This window comes from Lagopus muta, chromosome 5 (genome assembly GCF_023343835.1).
Source record: "Lagopus muta isolate bLagMut1 chromosome 5, bLagMut1 primary, whole genome shotgun sequence".
NCBI lineage: Eukaryota > Metazoa > Chordata > Aves > Galliformes > Phasianidae > Lagopus > Lagopus muta.
The window spans coordinates 42,186,197-42,198,626 of NC_064437.1; the positions used below are offsets into that span (position 1 = coordinate 42,186,197).

Consider the following 12,430-nt stretch of genomic DNA (forward strand, 5'->3'; position numbering starts at 1 on the left):
TGGTGGGCATCATCAAGCTTGCCAGACCACTTTTCACACCTGGTAGGCTCAGCATAAACTGGAGAAAGTGACTGCTGCTCTGGTGGAGGCAGACCAAGCTGATAGCTCTCTGCTTGCGCTCTACCTTGGTGGGCTCACAAGGAACCTGTGCAGTTGCCTTCAGATATTTCCATGGGAATTATCTAGTGAGCTTGAGCCATAGTCAGGGCAGGATATACAATGAAGAAAACAGAGCCTGTCATGGTCTGATTCCCTTAGACTTTAGGTAATGCCAAAGAGGATGCACTCAGGGCTGAGACTGTGATGAGGTAGAGGTTCGTGGCCCTGCCGGTGGCAAGGGGGTTGGAGATTCGTGATCCTGAAGGTCCCTTCCAACCCAGGCCATTCTGTGATTCTGGAGAGGAGCAAGTCCTGCTGTTGAGGCAGGTTGGCTGCCCTTCTGGGGTGCTACCTCCTAACCTCGTTCTGTCAGGAGTGACACAGAGTCAGTGACGGTTCCTTCATCTCTTTCTGTCCTCCCATTTAAGTACCCAAGTGCTTGGAAGTGCTCGTGCAGCAGAAAAGAGATACCAAGAGCCTCTGAGAAAGTGCTGCACCTGCAGAGATCCTGTGAACACTACTCTGCAGGCAAAGCTAAGGCTCATGGCCGCCTGCAGCAGGGCTGAGTTGCCCTCTGTTGTCTGGATGTCCTCTGTTTTGGCATGTTGTAATCTGAGTTTCCTTTTCATACATCAATCTTCTGCACTCCTGTTTTACAGGGTGAGCACTGCCCATTTGGGATTCAGTACTGCTTACTGCTCTACCAGATCCCGGTGGGGAAGAGGTGATAGGGATTTCCAAGAGCTCTGATTATTCATATTGATTGAAGGTGTGATTAATGGATAAAAGCCAGAAAGAGCAATGTTCTTCAATCTTGGCTTCCTGAGGCAACCCCAGCAGGATTAGAAGGCCATGCATTTTCCAGCTAGCGTTTCTTCTTCTTTGGCAGCTGCTAATGAGAGCAGCAGCATGGCCAGGTGCCAAGCTGAGGCTTGCAATAAGGCAACTCATAAAGTGAGATTGCTCCTTCTTTTGCATTTCATGAGTATACGCCTCTATCCAACGGCCTGCAATTTTGAGGAGATATGACAGAATATATCTGGAACTGAACCACACAATTTTCTATGGCATCTGACCAAGCTTACGGTTATACAATTAGCAGAGCAGGGCAGGCACAATTGACTGAAGCTATTATATCTGCACCTTATCAACCCTCCCCTGTGCTGCTTATACATTCAAAACAAATATTAATCTTCTTCCACAGATGTAACAGCCTGGGCTGAAATTTCCCCACAGGGATACCAGCCAGCCATACCACTTGAAATTTAGGGGGCCACTTTTGTACCCCACCTCTCTTTGAAATGTGATTGTGAAATGCTTTTCTCCACTCCCACATCCGAGCCTTGTGTACACTCCAGAGGGGATGATACAGCTTATTTCTGCTTGTAGTAGTGGCTCAGGGCTCCCCAACTGGAAAGCCTGCACTCAAAGAAAATGCCTGCTCCAAGCAGTTGTACTTTGAAAGGCTGAGGAAGGAGCCACAAGGAACAAGGTGCCAGCTGCTGGAAGCAGTATAAACCACAAATCTTGCCACAGAAGCTTTCTACAGTGGTCAAGGTAATATGCAGATATTGACACAAAGGAGACTTTAAAGTACATAACGAGGAGGCCTTGCCAACACTCAGATGTTCATCAGTGTGGGAACTGAAATGTTAGACAGGCAAAGTCTGAGTGAGGCCTTGGGGAGCCTTCCAGGCTGGGATGAGTCCAGGGCAGCAATGCACCTAACAGCAAAGCAGAGGAGTGCAACTCTCTGAATGCATGAAAATTTCTGTGAATAAAGGTGGATTCCTCGGTCCACAGGATAACCCATTTCTGCTGGGCATCTCAGGCCTGGCAGCTGGGAGCTCATCACCTGCAATGGAATAACGTGTTTGCAGGTAGTCACTGGTACATTGCCAGCTCCTTTTCAGCTCCTCCTGCACTGCTGTTGCTGGCATTGTCTGTTCCGGGGAAATCAGGCCTACTCCTCGCTAAATCATGCTGGTGCAATGCAACCTGCTTGCAACACAGCCACTAAACAGGTAGAAGCAAAGCTTAGTTCTTGACTGTGATTAGTCTTCTGAGTGCAGATTTCTAATGTGATTTGAATTGCGTTACCAGTTATTCTGAGGAGGTTCCCAGTGTGTTTTGCTAAGCAGAGAGTGAGCTTGAATTAGAAGTACATTTGCCCACAGATGTAGTCATATGTGCTTTCATTCATTTCCATGCACTGGTGGTAGGGTGCACATAAATGTCTCCTGCAGTACGAGAGCAGAGGTTGAATGGCACAGCTGACTTACTTTTCTCTCTTTTAGTGCCACTCAAGGACATTCAGAAGGAGAGACAGCAGGAGATTTAGCCCTGAACTTTGCAGAATTGCACCAGGGGTGCAAACCCTCTTGCCCAGAAGTACACCTTTATAAAGGCACTGTTTCTGCTCATTGAGTCCCTAGAACAGTGAAGCTCTAAATCCGCATTAATCCTTTCAGTTCTCCAAAGGATATTCTTGCCTTCTGCATTATAGCGTTCTCAAAGTCCCTTGTCTCCTTGTGAGCTTTGCATTTGACTTGCTCAGTTATTCCCACTTGCCTTCTGTTGTCAGTGGAAGAAAAGTTAAGGTAATTCTTAGTACTTTAGTTTTCCATTCTAACCCTGCAGTGTCATTAGGAACGCATATTGCTTTGGGCACACTGCATTCATTTTAGCATATCACCTTGAAAATGATGAGGTTTTTTTTTTAAAAAAAAACCTGCCTGCAGGTGCACAGTAGCTGTTACAAATATACATTAGCAGGGACATGAGAATTTTTTAACTGGAGGTAGAAGGCAGGTTTTAGCAGCTTTCCTTTTATCCAAAGTCCATGGATACTAAATCTCATAAACGTGATCAGAATAGGGAAGGCAGATCACGTGAACGCCAAGGATTCCAAATATAATTAATTTTAGGGAAAATCTTAGGGAGCCAGCATATTTGCAAAAAGTTTTGTCATGTGATTTTAAAACATTCTAGATGATAATTCTGGGGGAATTCATTTTTCTGGCAGAGAAGGGACTAGAATATAAGCAGTAGTATGCTTGTCCTATATGTAATTGAATAGATACATATATGCTCTAGGGATATTTGTAGCAATTACTTCTTTAATGGAAATTATTCCCTCTTTCAATTTTTCACTTTGTCCAGTCTCTACGCTTCTTCCCACTTCTTGTGTAATAGAATTAATTGGAAAAAAAAAGCCATTCACTTGAAGTTGTTTATGAAAATTAAATGTAGGTTGGAATGAAGTAGAGTTCTCTAATTGCATTTGTCAGAGCTGGGTATGTTTCTCTTAAACATATTGATTATTATGGCATTTTGAGATGCTTTTATTGGCATCTCTGTAGAATCATGCTGCCTTGTTTTGGCATTCTCTATTTGATGCAAAACCTGACACAGAGTCTTAAAAAATGTCTTTGCCTGCAGCACTGTGAATTTGCTAGCTGTATCTGGGAAGGGCTATTCCCAGAACATAGCAGTGCTAAGGATCATCAATCAGCACTGTGCTGACCCAAGTGCAGCTGGAAATACAGCATAGCTATGTTTCTGCTGCAGCTCTAGCTGTTGCTGTTGTCATCTTCTGTGGCATCATTGCGTTAGAAGAACTTGGGGCAGTGGTAGTTCAGTACTGCACATATGGCAGTTTGAGATGGAAGGATTACTACAGTAAGATGATAATCACAAATGCAACATATTTTCCCCCATTTTTTGTCCCTCAGTAATGATTGGTAGAGTCCTTACCCAACTCTGCTAGACTTGTACCCCAGACTTCTGGTAATTTTTTCTTCTAGTTCCAGTGCTCTGCAAGTCCAGCTCTATTGAGGTGAGCATCCCAAAGGATCTGGTTGGAGGCTTGGACCTTTCTCTCATCAACACTTCCTGCAAAGGAGTATCCAACGGCACTCATGTCAACATCCATTTCTCCTTGAAATCCTGTGGCACTGTTGTAGATGTATGTATACCCATTGCTGTCCTGCCCTTTAGGATCACTCAGATTTGAGGAGTTCGTTGGTAGCCTGTTTGGGAAATAAAGTTGATTTAGCTTACTGGGGCCACTTCTGGTCCACTGGCCTCAGGGTGGATGTGGGGTGGCATCCCAAAGCTGCTGGTGAGAGCTTGTTCCATCTCCTCTCCTGTGGTGTGCATCTGTCAGCATATGTACAAGCTCTCCCAGCACTTCACAGAGGTGGCTTCACTGTCATCCTGGCATGGGAAGGCCAGTAGTGCCATTCTTCAGCCTCCTGTGGGGGCACCCTCTGGTCCTAGATAGTATTCTGAGGGTTGCACTGGCAACTGTTCAGGAAGATGAACAGGTTGCAGAGGATACGTTCACACGCTGAAATTTCGGTGGCTGGGTTATGCCTAAGTTTCCTGCACAAGGCAAATTCAACTGCTGATCTGAACTCAGAGAAGCCCTTCTCGGTTATCTGCCCTTTCCTTTAAACCCTTTTCTTTCCTGTAGGTCATAAATGACAAAATCGTTGCCACCAATCTGGTGACTGGCTTGCCAAAGCAGACTCCAGGGAGCAACGGGGACATCATTGTCCGCACCAGCAAGCTGCTGATCCCAGTGACCTGTGAGTTCCCACGCCGGTACACAATCTCTGAAGGTTACGTGCCCAATCTCAAGAACTCACCCTTGGAAATAATGAGTCGTAACAGAGGCATCTTCCCCTTCACCCTTGAGATCTTCAAAGATAAAGACTTTGATGAACCCTACAGGGGTGCTCCTCCCACCCTCAAGCTTCGGGACTCTCTGTACTTTGGGATTGAGCCCTTGGTGCATGTCAATGGACTGGAGACACTCGTTGAGAGCTGCTTTGCCACTCCCACCTCCAAAATCGATGAGATCCTGAAGTACTACCTGATTCAAGATGGGTGAGTTCTCTGTTCCCTTGCTTGTTGGCTGTTAGATGGGAAGTGGCAGTGGGACTGAGTCGCATCACCTGTGTGACACAGGAAATGCTGGCACTTTCAGCAGTGTTATTTACCACGTTATTTGCAGTCACCAGCAAACCAGGCTGTCCAGCTGATACCATCCGTATTATCACAGCAATTGGATGATAGTAAAATAGGTTTCCTCAAGCCTTTACTGGGCATCTTTTTTTTTGTAATTAGCTTGTGGATAATTGAGTTGGCTCCTATAAATGAGATTCTTGCTGACAGTCCTCTCTCTGCCAGCCTGCAAAGCACCTGCCCATTTGGCAGAACCCCTTTGGCAGTGTGTCATTGCCATGCAGCTGCTTCAGCACTGGAGAAGGCTCTTAATTATTTTCCCATACTGGCCTTCCTATAGCATGTGCCAGAAGACTCCCTGGCTCATTCTGGCTGGAGCTCCACAAGCTCCCTTTGCTTTGCTCTTTCTCTAATACCTATCAATCACGGCAGTGGATATAGGGTCCCTCTGGCTGTAATTTTCTAGTGTTTGGGGATAGTGATCGTTCCAGGATGTGCTAGTAAAAAAACCTCAGTGTGAGTCTCTGGAATCACTGGTCTCTTTGGGATGGCTTGTAAGTCAGAAACTGGGATCTACTATGACTTCTAAGTGACCCCTGTTCAGATGCTAACATGACAGTGCCATGCTGCTGTCCAGGGAATGTTTGCATCCAGCATCTGGCAACATAACCAGACAACATGGGAGAGATCACAGCTGGGAGTAAGTCTGCCCTACTCCAGGTAGGAAAGTGCAGCCACATACAGACTCAAGTGTCATAGCCCATCACTTAAAGGATTGGGCTTATGTAAGTCCTGTCTGCCAAACTATTTAATGAGGACAACAATTATTTCCTTGGCTGCCAGGCTGAATTGTCCACTGTCACAGCTGATGACAAGTCCTGTACAATTGCCTTGTATAAAAAGGGTCCTGCAGATTACGGTGCACAAAGGTTCTGTTTCCATTTCTCTTTCACAAAATTTCAGCATCTCCTCTCTCTCTCTCTAGCCCAAGCTGCAGTCCTTCAGTTCGTGTCATTTATGAGCTGATTTGTAATGGGAGGATTGATTTATCATCTTCCTGATTGTCCCTGTGGACCCTAATAGGCTCAAGGCTCCAAACAGTCCTTCATTTCCCACCATGACTGTAGATGATGAGCATTTAAAATAGTGGCCAAAGCCTGATCTGAATAGAGAAGGGAGAAAATGTGATCTCTTGAGTTTATTACAGCACTGGCCTGGGGATTTACCCAGCAAGAAGCTGGGATGTTTCTGGTAAGGCCTTTGCCTGCTGCTGGGGAAGGCACACCAGCAGCCCCTTTGGTACTGTTATCCTGCAGAGGGCATTAAAACTTCACCAAAGGGAAAATGGGCTGGAGCAGGCTAACTGGAGCTTGTCCAGCCTGCTCAGCTCTTGGACTGTCACTACAGGCATCAGTGCCCCCAGCCAGCTCCCCACACCAGGCTATATTTAAGTGGTACCACTCGCTTAGACCAAAGGCTAATGATGTACTCTTAAGCTACTGAAGCTCTGTATCTCTCACTGTGCTCACAGCAATTAAAAAGTAAAATCAGCTGAATACACTGCTGATTTGTCTGTGTTCCAAACAGTTCTGCAATAATCTTGTTTCTTTCCATCAACCCAGCGCCAGAAGCCCAAGGCAATAAAGATGAGATTTTTAAATTGGTTTGATTGTGTAGGATCAGATCTGCAGGAGTTAACTGCAGCTGAGACTTCCAGAGGGAAATGCTGTTTATATGTGAGAGGATATGCCTTAAACTGAGAAATGGGAAAACTCCCTCTCCTGCTTTCTTCGCTGCTATTTCCCCCCATCTCCAGCTGGCAGGAGATGGGACCCCTCAGCCTCTGTCCCTACATTGCTGTGATCATGCTGGAAATCAAGATTTTCCCAGATCCCTCCTCACAGGCTCTGTAATATACTGTACTGCTGCTAGCCCAGAGCAGCTCTCCTGCTTCTGCTCTTGCCTTTTCCTTTTCTCAAAACCAAAACAATTAAAAGGCATTGACCGGTTGTGTGGTTGATAAACACCACAGTTCTCTGGGGCATCCAGAACCAGGTCGTGGCACTGAGGGCAGTCCCGTGTCATCTCATGTGCTCACAGGCTGCAATTGATCTGAGCATTACATGGTTGAGATAGTTCTGCTGCACTGCTTGTCCCATTGTGCCTGGAGCTGCCCTATGTTTGTAGGCTGAGGAGGTTACTGTGGTCCCAAGCACTCCTCCCTGCAACTCATCCCACTAAAAGGATCAGAGTGCAGTTCCCGTGGCAGCCACAGAAGCTCTCCTAACAAAAGCACATTATGCATAGAAGAGGGTTGTTTTTTCTCCTTAGCCTGACCAGGCTCACCCATTTTTCCTTCCAAACTTTGTTCCTCTGCCCCTTCTTGCCTCCTAAGGCAAGAAGCAAGATCTGAGGCTTTCCTCCAAGGCTAGGACATGGTATGGCCCCATACACAATGCCAAGTGACTTGACCGTGTGACTTGGGAGCTTTCTGAACTTTTCTGTGGTGCTGCAGTGCTTTTGTGGCAACCTGTTGTAAGACAGACCTAAAGATGCAGTAAGGTCTCTGTGCATCTATCTCTGGTTCCTCTTGTTCCTCCATTTCCCTCCTCCCTCCATCAAACTGTTTGGTTTCTTGCAACCAGAGTGGAGAACCTACAGAGAAACTGGGATTTAGGAGTTAGTTTGAGATAGTCTTCAACAGTCACCACAATTTATGTGCTCATAAACAAAGGACATGCTTCAGAGTTGACTTTGTCATTCTTCACAGTTGAGTGCCCTTAGCAATGCTGCTTTTACAAGCAGCTTATTCTATGCAGCATAGTACCATCTGACCTTTGGCCTCAAGGTAGAAGAACCTGCGTCACTGTCCTGGATGCACTCTGCTAATTTATTTTCTCCCTGTGGATGACTTGAAGTTTGCCTCCCAGACAAGCTGTCTTGTAGACAGGGACATCTCTTTAGAAATTCAGAATGTTGCACTGGAAGATGAAATGAGGACAAGCTTGACTGCAGCTCTCTGGCATTCCCTCTGCTGAAGGGGCTGGACCACATCCTACCAGCTCTCTGCTGCTGAGCTATTTTGTCTGCAGATGCTATTATCATCACTGTTGTTTTTTCCCGCCATTCCTGAATTTTCTCCTGTTGCCAAAAAGGAAATAACAGAAATGGCTGCTTAGCTTGAGAGGGCCAAGCCCTCCTTTACTTTCTTTGGTTAAATAGACTGGGATTGTTTTTTTTCTTCCTTTTTCCATTTCTGGAAAAGCCATTAAAGCCTATCCCTCTGTTTTCCTCAGCTGCGTTTCTGATGATTCAGTGAAACAGTACACGTCAAAAGATCATCTTGCCAAGCATTTCCAGGTTCCTGTGTTCAAGTTTGTGGGCAAAGACAACAAGGTAAGTAAGCTTAAAACCCACCTTTCTGACACTGCATCATCCCTGATCTGACTGACTAGTCTCAGCACAGTATCGGCTCTGTTAGAACGCCAGCAGGAGGAATGGCAGGCCCAAGGCAGGTTCCACTGTGCTTGTTCTAGCTGCTGCTTCTTTTAGGAGCCTGAAATCAGTTCTTTGAAAGAGAGTAACAAAAACAAGTAAAATTAAACTAAATATAAAGGACATTTATGGAGTGTCGGTGGTATAGCTGGCTAAAATAGTGTTTTTCCAGTGCAGTCTTTGGGGTCCCTTCATATGCTGGAAGAGAAAGTCACCAAGCAGAAATCTGGGAGGTTAGCCACCTTGCACAGTATCCTGTCTTTAAAACAAAATGATTTATAGTTTTCAATCTCATCAACTTTTTCTAACATGTTTGAACAGATGCCCTTCAGTTTTCTAGATAGGAGGTTTCCAGATACCATTGACCAGGCTGCCCAGGCTGGTGGCAGTTTGGGGCAGAAGCTCTCTAGTAGCAGGACAGCTGAAAGGATAATGCCATCTTCCTAATGCAAATAGCTTTCCTTTTCTTTGCCGGAAGAAACCAGATTATTCAATCACTGTTATGCTCGGCCAATGCTGCTTGCTCCTAAAAGCATGAGGTTGCTTCTCCAGCCCCTGCGGAATCCCAGTATGGTTACAAAGAATGAGATCTTCCAAAATTCACAGATTTTGCTCAGCCATCTGTTTGACACTGCTGCCTCCATGTGCATCCTCCTGTGCAATGGATTTTGCTTTAAACCTCACCATTGATTAAACATTCACAATTGTTTGCTTCCCTAATCACAGCTTGCAGGGATCTTACAGCCCCTGTCATTTGGAGGGTAAGGAGCAACAATCCTGTCACTGTCTGCCTTACTTGTACAGAAAAAGGGGCAGCTGTCTCCCTACTCTTTGTGCTCTCCTTCTTCCCTCAGCGACCAGCCCGAGCCCATCAGCAACTTGCATTCCCCTTGTCTCTCAGGCACCCACCTTTATGTTTTCCCAGCGCTTGTCAAATTCTCTTGCATGTTTCTATCAGTCCATCTTCTTGTGAAGCCTCGTGTGTTCTTGGCCTGCTTCCTACCACACAGCTGCTACTAAATCATGTAAGCTCTTCCAAGCTTATGCCTGGCATTTTCATCCCTTCATTTCACACCTTCCTATTCCCCGGCTTGCCCTTGGCTGAGAGGAGGCACCGTGCTCTGAGGAGACCTCAGCCCTCTCCTAGGCACAGGGGAAACTGGTGGCACATCCAGCTCTCTGTGGATGGCCATGGTGGCCAAGGATCATGTTGCTGTGAGACAGAAATGGCTGCATGGTGTAACTTTCATGCTGCTGTCTCCCCAGGAAGTGTTCTTGCACTGCCGCATCCTTGTGTGCGGGGCGCTGGATGAAAGCTCCCGCTGCGCCCAGGGCTGCCGGCGGAGGGTGCGCAGGTCGGCTGGGACGGAGGAGCAGGACGAGTCCGGGAACTTGGCAAACCACCTCCTGACAGGTGGCCCCATCAGAATTGACTTCGACGACTGACACCCAACCCCTGGAACAGCATCTCTGCCTGGGACCACTCTTAGCGGTGTTTTCTTTCTTGGTTGTTTGAGAAATGAGAGGTTTTTGACAAAGCCCTACTTGAACCTCAGGACTTGTTCCCTAGCTGTGTGATGGTTGGTTGCGAAGCAGCCTTGGCACTTGAGGCAGCCATCTGAGTACAAGCCAGATGGCAGAGCAGTTTGGTTTTAGCTCCATTCTGTTGGTTGAAAGAATCCTGCTGCTTTGCAGTCTTGACCCGTTACCCAAATTTGTCTGTCCCTACAGCCACCCACAGGTTCCACAGGACTGTTCATCTTGGGCTCAACGTACTGTTCAAGCCCTTCTTTCATCAGATTATAAAAACAGTATTGTAGCTGAACGCGTTTGCTGTGCGGTTCTGCGAATGATGCTGAAGCTTTTGGATGTGCTGTGATTTTGGATGACCTTTAATAAAAATGTATAAAAATATATATCCCATAACGTGCAAGTTCCTTGGCGCTACTGAACAGTTGTCAATTCAGGCAGCTGAAACTAGGTCTATCACAGGCACATTTGTAGGTTATTTTAAAGTAGTCATAGGTATTTAATAACGTTTTTTAATTGTCTTTTGATAATTGCATGCAGTTTGTGTCTCTTGTATTTAGCGTATCATTGTTCTTTCTTTCTCTTTTCTGTTTTCTCTCCATCCCTTCCAACAGTGTGGTGCCTATTGTAAGTGCTGTAGCACTTCTGTTTGAAGGAAAAGACCATTAAAAATCTAAACACGCCCACCCCAAGTGTGCTGCTACCAAGTCTGTGTTTGAAGGTTCTGATGATGCATTACTCTGCACAGGAGGGGCTGTGCCTCTGCCAGAGGGATTTGAGCAATGCATATTTACAAATGATTACTGCAAATACTTAATGTGGATGGTTGCTGGGGACAGGAGGCATTGCGGCCTTGTTTGTGGTCTCCTCGTGGGTAAGAAGTGGCTGGAGATGCAATTACTGGTGATGGTGGTGACGTGATGCTAGTCAGAATTCCCTCTGAGCCACCAAACTCCTTCCAAAGAGAACAAAAGGGGTGATAGCTCAGGGCCCTCTGAGTATCACTTAGGAGCAGGACTGCTGTGTGGTGGAGGATTACAAGAGCAGATGGAAGGAGGTGAGCAGTGAAGAATGAAGAAAGAGGCAGGGCTGGGGGCTGAAGAAGCAGCTGTCCCCACTGGTGGCTATGGCACAGCAATGTGCTCACATGGTTCTCTGCTAGAGGGCTCACCATGTGCAGCCCCATTGTGTGTGGGTTGAGAGGTATGCTGCAGGTCCCCCTTAGTCTGCATTACTGATTTTCTGCTTCAGTTGGAAGCAGCAAATTGCTGCCAAGGCCAAGATTTGTTGCTGCTCTGAAATGGAGGGTGAGACTTTGTGAAGAGACCATTTAGAAGGGAGTCACAAATCACCCCAGCAATATTCCATTCCTCAGATTTATTTGTTCTGGTGACTGACATTTCAGTGACGAATGGGTGTTTGATGGACTGAGAGTTTTGTGATTTTTCTAAATGGTTTCATGGCTGCATTTCTGCTTTGGGGATATATGTGTGTGTGCATCCGTGCTAGACAGAACAAATGAAAGTTTTCCTGGGAAAGTAAGTGGAAATGGAAGGACATTTTTCATGTTATCTAACCATATGTAATGAAAAAGAAATGAAAAAGCCCCCTTCTTGCATCACTATGCTCTCCTGGTTCTGCTGATTCACTTCTGCATTACCACCACAGTGGCAATTTCCTGCTGTCACTTCTTCGCTTAGGCAGCCTCTGTTGCATGTTCTTATTTTGATAAAACAAGAGCTGGGAAATGAAATTAATTAGCTGGTGCATTCTGGAGAAGCAATGGGTGTTTTTGTTAATGTGAGATGGATGTGGGGAGTGGTGGGAAGGGGAGATTAGTTTCTCTGCTTGCTTTAGTTATGGTTCACATTATTTGGTTCTTCCTGACAAATTAATACAAAGCAGCCTTTCTGCTCCACAGCTTTTTGTTAAGTCATTTGGAGGAGCCGTAAGGAGGAAAAACTGCTCTGCATGGCCATGTGAATGGCACAGTGTCTGGTTTGTCCTGCAAGCAGGGTAGTGGTTCTGCTATCTGCCACTGCCCTGAGCCATCTCTACTCCAACAGAGAGGGAATGGCTTCTAGGCAGAGAACTAAACCATTTCTCAAAGTCTTCTCTCTCCCTGGTTTACCTTCTGCTTCCATCTGTCTTCTTTGTCAGCTTTACATCTTGGTCTTGAAATCAAAGGCCAGACTTGCATAAGAGCCAAGGGATTTGTTCTTCTATTTAATTTAATCACCCACGCCACAGAGCAGAAACAACCACACTGCAGAAGCAGGTACTGAGTGTGTGGAAGGCACCACACTGGTGCTCCTGAGGGCCCCTGGGCACTGCT

The 12,430-nt window shown here is 46.2% G+C and overlaps 1 protein-coding gene across 2 annotated transcripts in view; it reads left to right on the plus strand.

The window, feature by feature from the left end:
• The window catches only part of OIT3 (oncoprotein induced transcript 3), a 29,703-nt gene extending 19,222 nt beyond the window's left edge, over positions 1 to 10,481 (plus strand). For both annotated transcript variants that reach the window (XM_048946976.1, XM_048946975.1), the window contains exons 6-9: positions 3,906 to 4,066; positions 4,577 to 4,992; positions 8,367 to 8,466; positions 9,832 to 10,481. In XM_048946976.1, the coding sequence (XP_048802933.1) occupies positions 3,906 to 4,066; positions 4,577 to 4,992; positions 8,367 to 8,466; positions 9,832 to 10,011 (857 nt within the window). In that variant the 3' untranslated portion in view covers positions 10,012 to 10,481. The remainder of the gene's footprint in view (positions 1 to 3,905; positions 4,067 to 4,576; positions 4,993 to 8,366; positions 8,467 to 9,831) is intronic.
• Positions 10,482 to 12,430: the final 1,949 nt, after the last annotated feature.